This window comes from Porites lutea, chromosome 7 (genome assembly GCF_958299795.1).
Source record: "Porites lutea chromosome 7, jaPorLute2.1, whole genome shotgun sequence".
In the NCBI taxonomy this organism is placed as follows: Eukaryota; Metazoa; Cnidaria; class Anthozoa; order Scleractinia; family Poritidae; genus Porites; species Porites lutea.
In genome coordinates, this window is record NC_133207.1 from 7,611,083 (window position 1) to 7,625,333 (window position 14,251).

General features: G+C 39.1%; 1 protein-coding gene across 1 annotated transcript; it reads right to left on the reverse strand.

The window, feature by feature from the left end:
• Positions 1 to 6,091: 6,091 nt before the first annotated feature.
• Positions 6,092 to 14,251, reverse strand: LOC140944380 (uncharacterized). Its single transcript, XM_073393533.1, has 6 exons — positions 14,215 to 14,251; positions 13,828 to 14,102; positions 11,234 to 11,348; positions 10,167 to 10,280; positions 9,364 to 9,561; positions 6,092 to 6,411 (listed from the first exon to the last, which is right to left on the reverse strand). Exons 1-6 carry the CDS (start codon positions 14,249 to 14,251, stop codon positions 6,092 to 6,094), a joined length of 1,059 nt encoding a protein of 352 aa, XP_073249634.1.

Genomic DNA, 14,251 nt, shown 5'->3' on the forward strand with positions numbered 1-14,251 from the left:
TCCATTTGTAATCTATTCAATGGACACCTCCATACAGGGGACACAAAATTTGGTCCCGGAAAAACTTCCACATAATCTTTGAATGTGTTACCGCTATTGAAGGGACACCTCTTTTCAGGGGAAAGGGACACGATTTCTGGGTCCCAAAACCTGGGTTTGACCTCCATTCAGGGGACACTAAGCACTCAAAACATGACTGACCACAAACAGGGTTGATAACTTTAACAGTAGACTAATCACAGTTATGGAAGCTTTCAAAAACTGAACTATCTCACTTAACTTGATGTAATCCACTCAAGTGAATTCAACATATGAAGTCGCAGAGATAGGTTAATGCTTATTTTGTAGATTGCCTTTGTTGGTTTACCATTAACAAGCCCCAGACCAACTTCATCTGGGCGACACCTCTGTTCAAGGGACACTTGCCTTGGACCCGAGGGTGTCCCCTGAACCTAGGTCCCACTGCATTAAGGGCGTGTTGCGGGGGTTTCTTGAAGGCATCAAGTCTGACAACAAGCAAAAGTGTTGGTGTTGAAAGTGTCATTTATTATAACTTGTGTCCATCAAAAAGTACATAGAACAAGAAAATTATGTATAGTACAAGAACTTTTTAGTAGTGGTTACCTCTTATTAGCTTTCCTATCACACGGATGCTATTCTAGGAGGGTGGAAGATCCTGGTACCAGCAAAAATACTAGAAGGCGGGACAACTTTTCGTTGGGTAACTTACATGCAGAGATTACGATCCGTGTGGTGCCCAAGTAGAGAAGGAATTAAAAATTGAGAGCGACAAAAACAAAAATGCAGTTTGGGCTTTTGTGCTCTCTTTACTGGCGTTCATAGCTACAGGCTTTTAGCAGAACTGTCCTATTAATCAGCTCATAGAAACGACAGACGAAATGGTCGGCTTTGCATGTTTATTGCCGGATTATCGAATGCCCGGCCCGCCACAATATTTGTCTGGTTTGTTTCTAGTACGAATATCTTCCTTCCTCTAAGCCAAGAAGATCCTAGCATTAGGAAGATCTGTCTTGCGCTTATGACTAGTGCAATCGTTACATGATCCGCCTTTTAGGATCTTCCTGGCGCTTGGAACTTCTTTCCTCCTTGAAAACAGCTTGCCTTTTAAAATGGCTTTCTTGAGTCCGTGCCCAATACAAAAACACAATCGGCAACGGACCTTTTTGATAATTATAGCGGAGCTCCACCCGCGCGCGGAGCGCGCGCGTGGACGGAGCCCCATAGCTAAGGAAATGTGGTAATCTACCCATCCGAGAAAATTTGGTAATCACGTGACCGTACGCCCGACCGTCCGTCCGCACCACAGGGAAACCAATGTTTACTCTCACACCTTCTAGCTAGTTTGGGAGCCCAATAGAAAACTAATTGCACATCAATATTGTGATCAATTGACAGCTGTCAAAACAGGATATCCGCTGACCAGTATCACCTGACCGTACCGCGGGCTCAAGTGTCGACCCATCGAGGTCGAGTACTTTTTTGAAGTTATCCGCTGACAAATTACCAGTTTCAAATGATCGCAGGCTCAAGTCTATTTTTTCCAATGATTCATATGAAATATGTTGCGTTTATGTCACTATGGCCCCGCACTGTCAAGATTTTGATTTCAAACTGACGTCGGACGCGAAAATTCAGCCACTTTTTGAAAAATAAAGGCGGGGAAGACCTTTTTTTACCATGGTCACGCGTTGGTCACGCTCTACGTCCAATTTTTGTCTTCTGATTGGTCAAAATGTGACAGGTGAGTTCATGCGGAAAATTTATGCAGTATCTTGAAAGTTGTTTACTTTGACACCTAAAGCTGACAGAGTTTGGCGTCAACTTTTGATGTTTTTAACTGTCTAAATCTTTTTCCACTGGATGTACAAAATGAAATACAGCTGCTATCAAGAGTCTTCTGTTATCCATGGCTTTTTTTTATTGGGTTTTGGTTAAGAAAAGCGTCGCTTGTCAAAATTGGGTAATCCGATTTCGGATGGCATCGTTTTCGTCTTTCACCTTGCACAATGCGTAAGAGGGTTTAAAAGTCTCAAGCAACTATGGCTTTCCATGATATCTTTCAGGAACTGAATCTCGAATGGTAAGCCTGAGTAATTATTGTATTTGATGTTTGTTTTTGTTATATCTAATATCATGAAGTCGAGCACAGTTTATGCGGCAAGTTTTTGCACGTTTGTTGAGATTTGAGTCAATGATCTGATCTAGTATCAGGTTTAATATAAGCTTACAGAACTTTAAAAGGCCTTCAGATATATTTTCTCACGGCAAATAGAAAAAAAAACGTTCCGAAGAATATTTAGTTATAAATTTGGCTGTAGAAAGAAAACCTTTTGAGTGATTTTCTTGTTTCGAGGAGTTCATCTTTGAAAAAAAACAAACACCGGGAGGCCGGCTGAAAGTAAAACAAAATAAACTTAAGCTCAAGCTTTAAGCTAAAACACTCAGGATTTTTAGAGACACTTTAATACTTGTCTTCGTGAATGAAAATTGTAGTCTCTGTAAATGTTTTACCGAATTATATTTCTCTTACTGATTGTTAGTAGTCTCTCTTGCAATTTTAATCGCTTGTCCGTGGTGTTTGTTTTCATCGTTCATGAACATCGCTTGCAGGAGTACTTAGAAATGTTGCGCGTATCAAACGCTTTATAAGGTTACACATCGTTATAACTGGAACCATTAAATAACAAAAAATAATGATTATTATGTTGAAGCGTATCTCCATTAAAGTTCATTCAAACACTCGACCACAATGACAGCTCGCACTAAAAATGAGAACCGGCTGGCCGTATGGGTGATTTTGGAAATTTTTTGAACGGTTTCGCTAAAAGCCCACAATTGATCGTCCTGAACATTGAAAAATTGTGAAATGCCGTATTCTGTCCGAGGTCTGTATGATAAAAAGTACTGTTTCACCTCAGATGTGATGTATAAAAAGTTGGTTTACACACCCTCAGATTTGTTGGCAAGAATTTGTAAAGTAAACCTGTCGAACGCAAAAAAATGCGGCCTGATTTTTTTTCCAAGAATTTGTTTTCGATGCCTAATCTACTGTGATCAAGAGCCATTATGGCTCTTGAATGTGATAGAAGATGTTTGCTATTTTTTGGGTGTACATATATTTAGGCTATCAACTCGATGTAAGATGTTTCACTCTAAAATAACTTATCCTTTCCCTCAAAAGTCACATGAATGTGCCCTTAAGTTAACTGATTTGTGGATTACAAGTTTATTTTTTGATTTAAAATATAAATTTATTAATGGGAGCTTCGCTTTTAGCCCTGGCTAAATCTATATATTAGAGAATATATGAGACTTCATTACCAGCAAGTAGTGAATTCTTACCTTAATTCTTGTCTTGCTCCTTTCCTTAATAGTGCGACTATTCACTGGCCATTTTTAGGGTATATTGTAACTGGCTTCTTAATTCAGGTATGAATGCCGAATACACTCTCTTGCTGTCTTATTTAGTTTTTCTTTCTCTTGTTTCTCTGGTTTTGTACTTAGCATTTACTGAGAGGTTTACAGTACAATCACCTGTTCTTGGATCGATGATCCTGTTGACTCTATTTTTTCATTAGACTTGATCACTCTGTAAACATTTTTTGGACTAAATGTGAAAGTTGAAAAGGCTCACGCTATTTAAAGCGCCTTCTACTTTTGTTCACAACAAACATGTTTAATAGATCTCAGCTAAAAACTGAACGAACACTGATAATATTATAGGCAAAACGATCTTACAACTGATCTAAATTCGTTAGAGGCTTGTTATAACTTAACTTAGGCTGCATAACAGCCAACCGTTATTTTTTCGCCTTTTTTGGGAGTAAGAAGCACACAGCGAAGTTGGAGCGTGAGACACACGCGCGAGTAGAGAAGGCGAGGATTTTTTTTTTCTGTTAATTTCTCCCTCGCGTGCCAGCCTCCTCCTCAGGCGCTTCGTTTTTCTCATCGTAAAGGCAAGCACGAAACGCGAGTGACTGGCGATGAACCGCAAGGGACCATGGCGCACATTTTCATCGACAGAGAGACGTCTGGGTACGAGGCAGCTCGCGCGCGGTTGTCTGGCGCTCCTCGGTCGCTTCGCGCTATCCTTCGCTCGCCTGAAAAACGCGAAAGTTATGGAAGACGCCGAAAGGGGAGTAGGCAAGCCAAATACCGTGAGAGTTTAACTCATCTCAATCTTTGATTTTTATTTGCTCTCGTTTTAGAGTTCTGAAAGTTGAGGTGCATTAGAATGGTTTTCTCGAGCATGCGCACGTAACCGATATCGATCTCTCCAAGTCAGGTAATAAAATGTACCTTGAAGAGTGTAATCGCCACACAAATCTCATGTATTGAAATTAAATCCGTCCGGCGTATATATTTGATAAATTAAAAAGTGTCACATGTAGCAGTTCAAAGGGGATTAAGGTTATAGCGGATAAAGCATCGAAATTATATGCTGCAAGGAGTTGACGTGCAAAGCTATCCTTTGTTTTTGTGTCTTTCTTTTTGTTTGTTTTTTTTCTCGAAAATTGGTGCTAAGATTCCTCTTCAGAAATTTTCCCGGATGATAATTTCATCCTTTGAAATAAGGTTGGTATGCCGAATACACTCTCATACTATTTTAGTTTCTCAGTTATTGATAGGTATACTGAATTTTGCATTTAGCCATTTTTCATTTTATTGTTTTCATACAATACTACGTTTTTTCTTCGCGGATCGATGATCCTGCTTAACCTATTTCCTCCTAAGACTTTACTCGATCTGTGATCCATATATATATATATATATTGTTTGGGACTAAGAAAAGTGGCTTTCTGCTATAAAAACAACTTCTTGTACTAAGCTTACAACTGACAAGTTTATAACTCCCAGTTAAATACAACGACGACTGATAATTAGCAAAACGTTGTCGAACTTACTTAAATTTGTTAGAGACATTTATTGATGATTACTGGCACTAGAACATTTCGCAAAGGCGCTAAGTTCCTTTATTTTTCGCGATGGGTAAAACTGAAGTGAAGTTGCTGCTGCGCGGGTGAAGATTCAAACTGAAGCTAAGTGCAAACGCAAAAAAAAAAGGAAAATGGAGAAAAAAGTCTCCGTTTTAAAAAAATATCCAAAAACGTGTGGGCGAAGCGTAAATGACACGGTAAATAATTGATCTGGAACACGGATAGGAGACCGGTCTACGTCGCGTCGTCTACAGGCCTGTGTTTGGCACCATTTTTGCACGAAATCGATTCAAATAAACCTGGAAAGTCTACAATCCCTAACAGTTCAAATATCTGCCTTTGATGTCCATGAACGTCTGAAAACGTTAGACACAGACTGAGTTCCGATTGTGTCGCAGACCGCTGCATACCGTTCAGATTAACGACCTAAAGATCCAAGGACAGCGATGGCGGCAAAAACGTAAAAACAAGAGTGAATTTATAGGTTTACCAGCTTCTAACTGGCTGATAAATTTAACCGAATATTTTCGCTCTGTTCACACGGAGGCTTTGAACAGCTAAGCGTCTAAATTTTTGTACGGTTAAGATCTTCGAGGGTTAGATCCGTGTGAAAAGAACAGAGCACCTAAACGCAAAAATTTTCATCCGTTCGAAAATTGGTCCCTTGCCATGTGAACGTAGCCTTAGCAAAACTCCATCTTTACACGTACACTGCACGTGCATCACGCTCTTTTGTACATTTCTTTCCTATCACTACATGACAGTACATGACAAGGATGTGAAAAAATGCCTAGCTAGTTTCACGTTTTACTTGAGGACTGAGGACGTAAACAAGCGACGAACAAATTTGCTTTCTTTTCCTGAACTTGGCCAAAATATTTAGAAATTCATCTCCAGGAGGGATCGCCTACATTTGACAAAGTTGGTGAACATTGAAAGAAAGCGAGTTCAGCTTTTAAGCGACGTTTTTGCCTTCCACGGATCTTAAGGTCGACCTCTACTTTATAGTATTCAAACAGATGAGTCATTCTGATGCTAGCTACTTTGCAATACGTCTTAAATTCCTTTTTGGGTATATATTTCTTTGATTTCAAACGGTTTTAGCTCGTGGAAATCAAGGGAGGTTACAGGACTCAAGCGCGATAAAATACCTCAACTTCGTCAGGTGAGAAGTGATGAGCTCCAGCCAGGATTGTATGACGGTCTGTAACTCCATTTGGAGGAGTGTAAGAGTTGCCAAAATTAGTGTAGGATTGAGAATTCTGATTGGCATTATCAGCAATGTATATGTCATGCTGGTGATTACCGAATGTTGGACCGTAACTTGACCAACGGTAAATTGCATTTGATGAACTGGCATGTTTTACCATGCTCTTAAATGGTGCAAGTCCTTCCTTGTCCACCAGGGAGAAAATAAACGACTTGGAAGTGGCACCGTAAACATTTTCAGACGCTAGAAAACAATAATAAACATGAAAGAAAAACTTGAATTATAATTTCGGCTTTTAACCAGCTGACATTTAACACTTCAGCCCGGGAGGGGGGGGGGGGGGGAGTGGAATATTCTACCATAATTTGCGTAGAGGAGAGCCGTTGTACATGCCCTGTTTAGGACAAATGACATGCACAGTGTTTAGGTAAGACTTGCGCGAAACAGTATACCCTGTTTAGGACAGACTCGGGCAAAATTATATAGTGAACAATTCTTGCAAGGACCACTTGGACAAACAGCAGAGAGGGAAAGCCGGATCTTGTCATAGATCCGGATCAGCAATATAAAATAGCACTTAAAATTGAAGGCAAGACTGATCGGACAGCTAAGGTTTACAAATTTATTTGCCCAATATTTCGACTAGACAACACTAGTCTTCATCAGGGTCTAGCTTTTCTAGCCCCTGATCAAGACTAGTTTTGTCTAGTCAAAATATTGGGCAAATAAATTTGTAAACCTTATCTGTCCGATCGCCTTGCCTTCAATTTTAAGCAAAATTATATACAATGTAGAGGACAGAAAGGATGAAAACCATACCCTGTCTAGCGGCACATCCCCGTATTGCTGGTTTTCAGTGTTACGCCATTCAAAATAGATCAAAATAAAAATCAAAACTGCCCAATAGATAAAGTCTAGAATCTGGCAAATGAAAGGAGGTAAATATGCAAAGACCCTCGCCAAGATTCAGGTCAGAGGAATATTTCGTATATGAGATATCCGAAGAAATGTTTTCACAATTTAGTAGAGATTTGCATGGAGACGCCATGCTGGTGTCCGTCCGGATGAGCACCAACATGGCGGACGGAAACCAACAGAAACATCTGTTACCGAGTTTTGCTGCAAAAGCGTGAATTATTCTTCGAGGAACATTAAAGTAATACTTTTTCTACTACATGAACTGTTTAGAGAGCAAAATTCCCTGAAAGAAGTAATTTCTTTAACCTACATGACAGCTCTCTTGGCCGTCATGTAAATGCCGCGTCACGCAAAAGCTTAGAAATTCAAGTGTAATCTATCACAAAACCAAGACTCCTCTTGAAGCGAAAATTCGTTTGAAAATTAGTTTTCAGCTGCTCTAATACATCGTGAAAGTAAAATATCTGTTCTATCGATAGTTTTGTAGTTTGAAATTTAGTGACGTCATGTGAAAAGCAACAATAGGTCATATAAGGGACTATCCCCCTCCCCCCCGGATTTGCCCCTCGAACCACCTGCTATATCATTCTATCTGCGGTTCAGCTGTACGTTTGACGTCCTATTGTTCCGTCGACTGTGGGGATAAACATGATCCGAAAGCCACGTTTTGTTAATTATAAATATTACCACCGACTATCTCCTCATCGGTTTATAAGCCACGCCAATGGTACAAGTCATACGTAGACGAGTAAACCCGAAGTGAAAGGCTTTTCTTAGCAAAATTAATTTCGCCACTTTAGAAACGAAAATGAAACTGGAGACGAAATGCGTCCCGCAATTGTTTTTGGGATCGTTACTAGGGACGCCCCCTGTCCCTAGTCGCCCAGAAGTCTTTGCAAAAGTTAATTGGATCCAGATTCATCTAAAGCGCCGTTGTTAACTGTTAACCGATGACTCATTATAAATTCATAAAGAAAAAATGCAGAGTGGAATAAACGTTAAAATCTTTTCTAACTTCCGAAAACCACGCCTAAAAGGGGGCGGGTGGATGGGTCCCCTTGGTATCCTTAACACAACACGCTCTTCTCTTCCCACCCCCACAAATTTTACTGGCTGTTCAAGATCCACAAAAAAAGAATTACTTTACTACAGGAGCCTCTGTTTAAAGCCCATTGTTGGAAATACAAGCTCTATTTCTCATAGCTGTGCCAAACAACTCACTCACTTAGCTGGTTATTCCCCGGTCGAAAGAACACTGTTTTTTAAGCAAGAGTCAGGTGATATAGCTATGGGCTTACCAGTCTTTCGTCCGCTATATAATGGTTAAACAGAATACTCAAAAGAAAAGGTTATTGCAACAGCAACCCCTGTTGGTGTTACAGGTACGTAAATGACACCCACTATTTAAAGACTTCTTTAAATTTTATGTTTTTCCCAATGAAGGTCCCAGGGGAATTTAACTTTAATTTAACAAACCAAAACATACAAGCTCCAGGTGTCTACTGACAAAACCATGTCAATAGACATGCCAAAGAGATTGCTATTTATCTCAAATACCGTGATTTGGACATTAAACTATAGTTAACTGTTGTTAGGGCCTCAATGTGATCGTAGCTGAAATAATTGTATTCACCTACTGTACGTTTCTGGTCAGTGGCATTTTTTTGTTTTGGTTTTTTTGCAAATTCTTTTTTGTAATCAATTAGCACAAAAGGGCAAAAAAAGAAAACAAAAAAAACAAAACAAAAATGTAAACATACCGACCAGATTTTGGTCGCATTATAGCGTGTCCAGGACAGAGAACTAATATTTTTATCCATACAGTTATCGCTTAGAACAGCGCGTAAAAAAAATATCAAAAGAAAACTAGACTGCGATTATCTCTCTCTTTTCTTGTTCGGCAAAGGTGGCGCTAACACATATACGCGAACCGCGAGAAAAAAGCGTCATAAAAACGAGCCATTTTTGTCTATTTGCTCGCCGTGATAAGAACTCGACTGATATTAAACAGAAATGAGGGATTGCGAGCAGCCTTAACTGTGTAAAGGATAACTAAACTGGCCGCCTTTTTGTGTCGAATACTTCATTCAATTTTAATGTATTTCGCACAAGGCGATTTATACCATTAGAGCTCTTAATGGGTTCTGAAATTGGTTTGTTGTTTTATTATAAGTCAAATAGCGCCTAACACACCAGTTTGGTTTCTTTAGGGGTGTAATTTTAATTTTGAGGACTCCGCCCCTTTTATCCTCCGCCCCCCGCGAAAAGGTTACTTACGCCAAGGAATATCGGTGTATCCTCCAAACACGTATGGGTATTTTCTGATGACCGTAATCGTATGGTTTTTCCCATCACATCTACTGTGGAAAGTAGTGCCAGCCCAGCCATGAGTGGAGGCCTGCCAACACAGCGCCCAGTTGCTGTCATTCCCAATAGAAGGCGAAAGAAACTGTGTTACCACAGTTGAGATAATATCTAAGGGTGAAAGAGAAAAATGGAACTGATAGGTTTCACAGTCGTGTAAATTTGCTGGGGACATTCTTAAGCCATACGCGTGCACGAAACATACGGGAAGACGTGTTGCGATTTTTCAGGGATAAGTTTCCTCGAAAAGATGTGCAGGCGACAAAAGGACGTCCATCAAGCTAACCCAAAAGGAGGACAAGGTACATAATTTTGTACTGAACACTTTTTAGGTAAGCACTAGCTTGCAGAAGAAACTACAATCCAGAATAATGAATGCACTTGACGTTGTCAGATAAACATTTTGTCCATCAAGAAAAAAGTTTGAAATTCTGACTCACACTGGAAATCTTTGGCAATACAAATGAAATCAAACTTGACCCTCTATAAGGAAATAGCTGTTTGGAAGAAATACTAGAAGAGAACACTGGAGGAGTTTGACAGAGGGATAACCTGCCAATCAGGGTACGAACTAATAAATCGCTGAAACAAGGTTTAAACACCAAATAATGTCTGTAACAGAATGATATCAAAGCACACGTCAAAATTAGGACGTCCTTCTATAATTAAGGTTAAGAAATAGCAAAATTATAGCTAGCTAAAACTGATGCTCTGACCAATTTCACATCGGTTCCCGGCAAATCCTGGAGGGCAGCTGCTGTTGAATGCATTGATTCGGTCAGTGCGATTTCCGTTGTTCAAACAGGGACTACTCTCACATTCGTTTGTATCTGCGGGAAATATTATCAAAGTAAACTTCTTTTTCTTTATAGCACAGGAGTCAATTGACACCAGAAAATTAAAGTGCAATACAGAGACCAAAAATAGCAATCATTAAGCTACGTGCAAACGGACGCAACAACTCCCAACAATGTTGACAGTTGCTGGCCAACAATATTGCGCCTGTTTGAACGGGGCACATGGTTTGACCGGTTTCAAACTTTGTGCAATGACTCCCAACCACACGCAACGACATACAACAGGGTGTGCAAACGGACGCCATTTTAACATGTAACATCCAACAACGTGCGTCTATTTGCACAGGGCTTTACGTAAATTACACCTTGCGTGAGACAATTATGGGCTGCTTTCACACTGATGTAATTTCCTATAACAGAAACTATAAGGACAATGGATACCAGCTCTTGGCGCAACGATTTCTGGGATCGTTTGGTGGACAAGCGTTATTTATGATTGGTTAATGGTTGTCTTAAATACCATCGAGCCATCATAATTAACTCTTGTCCACCAAAACGACCCATTTTCTTTGAAGTTTTTGAAGTGATGCCATGGTACATTAGACTTCAGCAAGAGTCAAAACACAACTAGTAAATGTAAATGTTGTTCTAGAGGTTGATGGAGAAACGTGTCTATAAATAAGTCACTTTATCGATCAAGCAGGGAAACTGAAATTTGTGGCTTATGGGCAACTATAAGGAAAAGTAAAAGTTCAGCGTGATACTTATTGGTCGACTTTTCTTTTAAGGTAGTTTTTAAATCTTCTCAGTTAGATATTTTTTATTGTAGTGAGCTCAGAGAAGTAAAAGTCAATGATATAATACCTAAAATCAGTACAAAAGCTTTATGCTGATTACCGTTCCCACTTGCAATTTGCGTTAATAGTGTGTCACCTGTGATTGTATTATAGTTAACAGCAACATTGTTTCAACTCAGTATTTCTTACTCGTGTCGCAGTCTTTTCCGGTGAATCCTTCTATGCAGATACACTTATATCCATTTTCCTGGTACAGCGAAATGCATTTTCCAGTGTTCTTACAGGGCGAACTGTCACAAGGAGACTACACAAAGGAAAGGATACTGCTGTAAGTAAAGACCATTTTACAATGTATGTCAAAGTCAAAATATCCAGTAACATGACGCATATCATTTGTTCATATTAGACAGATGCTGAATATACGACAAATTCAGTTATTGACTATTCAGCTATTGACTATTCAGTTATTAACACAATTATTCCACCTGCGCGTTGTTGTATATAGGCTGGCTATAATATAATCGTCTCAGATGGAACAAGTGAGAGTTGAATAATTGTTTTATTTCCTTATTTTGTTACTACCGTATGAGAAAAGACAAGGCACTTCCACCGTTCAGTCTAGCGAAACTGTCATTGGTCATATCTGTGTCTAAGCGAACGGACTGACTGAATAAAAAATAAAGAAATGAATGAATAAATACGTACATAAATAAATAAAACATCTTAGCGGTGAACACTTTCAAAAATTCATCGGGATTCTACTTTGCTCGACAGCTAAAATGATCGCGGATGATCTGAAATTTGAATTTCATATTTAGCGCAGTTACAAGATAAAATTTCCTTCGGTTGGCATGCAATAAGCTCGTGTAATTAAATATAGTGAATGCCATATGAATGGCTATATTTCAAAGAGCTATACAACTACCAATTGCAAGAATACTTTTGATCAACAACATACCGAGCGGGGGCAGCTGTAGTGTCAACTACAAATCACTAGCTTAGGTTCGACGCATGTGATTCATATTACTTCTCAATACTTGTGGCGTGATGCTTTTTACAAGACTTTTTGTTGCTGTTACAAAATATTGTAGCACTGCCACCGCCAGTAAGATATAGGTTTAAAATTCAATGAGGTGATGTGAAAAGAGGCCTGTGCTGGAAGGGAAGCTTTAAAAGAGCTTGAAAGGAAAAAAATGGAAATTGGGAATTGGTAGTACCGATTTGTAGCGCAGTCACAAAAACCGGTTACAGAGATCAAAATACGAACAGTCTGATAGTTACCATTGAAAATTATAGCTTTAAATGTGCGTTGCTATGGCAATATTCAACAGGAAAGGCAAACTCGAGTAAGTTCCCTAGCCGTTGAAGTTGTTTTATTTTTCTTTTCGTTCTTTTCAAAAACATCGGCGAGCTCGCTTCCCACCACTACCACTGCCCCCTTGCGCTGGTGGTTAATAAATCCCCTGCGGTTTATATTTATTTTCACCCGCGTTCGACGGACTTTGAAGAGGAACTAGAGGGCCTGTGAACAGGCTATAAGTTCCCTGGCTCCCATTTGTTATTTTCCTTGAAAAGCATCAACAAGGCATAAATACGAATTTTCTCTATTAATTGTATAGACCTCTTTAGCTTGTATGTTTTGTTTTACCAGTATAGGTAGCTTATTCATCTTACTATGGTAATATCAACTTAACAGGACAAGAAACACACTGTGAAAATGGAATTAAGTTTACCTGGTCTTTAAGTTAATTTACTTTAAGTATAGAAAACTAGAGCAGTTTTCTTATCTTCATTACAAACCCTTGGTCCTATTGTAAATCTATAAAGTTATGAAATACAAGTTCGCTTGAATTTTAGTTCCTTCTCCCCCTTTCGGTTTGTTTCCTACATCAGTAAAAATCGAATTTGGCATTCATGTCGATGTATAGATGTCATTTGAACAGGGCTAAGCCGGGTCTGTTCTCTCGTCTTCGTTAGAGGTTTTCGAACCGCGAACTTAACGCTAATTTGTGAACTAAATTTTTGGCGCTGTTACCGATCGCGATTTTATTCCGATTATTCCTTCTTACCTATTTTGTCAAATGTACGCGAACCCTTGTGAATTTCAATTCCAAGGGACCATATTCGAATTCAAAAAGCGAAATAACCTGTGGCAAAAACGGCAAAGAAATTTACAAAAAAAAGGATCGTGCTTATTAAACCTATTGTTTTTTAAACGTTCTCGTTGCCGTCCTGTCGTTGAATCGTATAAAATAAAGCCGTTAATGGCAGAAGGCTAAAACGATGAAGATGTATTAAAGTTAATTTTTACTTTCAAGGCAAGCCACATATGAAAAAAATCCTGGAATAAAGAAAAGTCAGCGTATCCCCTAACACGTTTTGTTGGAAATATTTTGTTCGGAAGCTCTGTTTTAACCTGTCCACGGCCATAAACTTAATTAGGACATTCGAAGATAAATATAACGATTAATTTCATAAAGTATGTCTGGGATAGTTTAATTAGAAGTCAGCAGGTGTTTTACTACTGAAGAACAACTTTTTTCGTGTTCCTTTTTCTATTTTTCCTTCTTTTTTATATAGCTTGAACGCAAAATAACAAGCCAACTTGTTTCTCTTTACATTTAAAGTACAGTTCAGTGCATTGGAGATTCTCCAAGCAAATTAAGAGATATATGTCCTATTTACAAAAGCTAACTTCCGAAAACCATAACTTGGGGAATAATACGACGGTCTTTTATTTTCCTTCATATGAAGAGTTGTGATGAACAAGTTGTTTGACTCACCGGAATATAAAAGTGATGAAACTCTTTGCTGTCATTGAACTTGTCCGAGTTGTTAAACTTGTCTGAGGGCAGGAGTTCACAAAGAAGTTTGCCGTTGACATCAGGGAAGGCAGCCACATTGTAGGAAAAACATGAAGGAATTTCTAGACAGGCGTAGCCACAATCGTTTTCGTCTTGAATAAGATTCCGCCCAATGCTTGTGATATTCAGGTAGGAAAATTCACGTATCATGAAGTTGGCGTAGAAAAAGTTGCCAATCGATCCTTGACTGAAAGCTGTAAGGAAAAAGTAAAAAAAGAATGAAAGCTTTAGGAATGTACTGAAATCTGATCGAAGGGACCCAGACTACTAAAATACAGACTACACGAACACAGGTTAGAGTGTCACCTGTAGAAATACTTGGAAATGTAGCAAAGATCCCCAT

What these genes read in the sequence shown, in the direction of transcription:
- LOC140944380 (XM_073393533.1), bottom strand. Translation starts at nt 14,251, where the DNA reads ATGGGGATCTTTGCTACATTTCCAAGTATTTCTACAG. An exon ending in CGGGAACCGATGTGAAATTG is followed by an intron (nt 9,562 to 10,166) that starts GTCAGAGCATCA and finishes TTTCACCCTTAG; the next exon opens with ATATTATCTCAACTGTGGTA. An exon ending in ATACACCGATATTCCTTGGC is followed by an intron (nt 6,412 to 9,363) that starts GTAAGTAACCTT and finishes ATTGTTTTCTAG; the next exon opens with CGTCTGAAAATGTTTACGGT.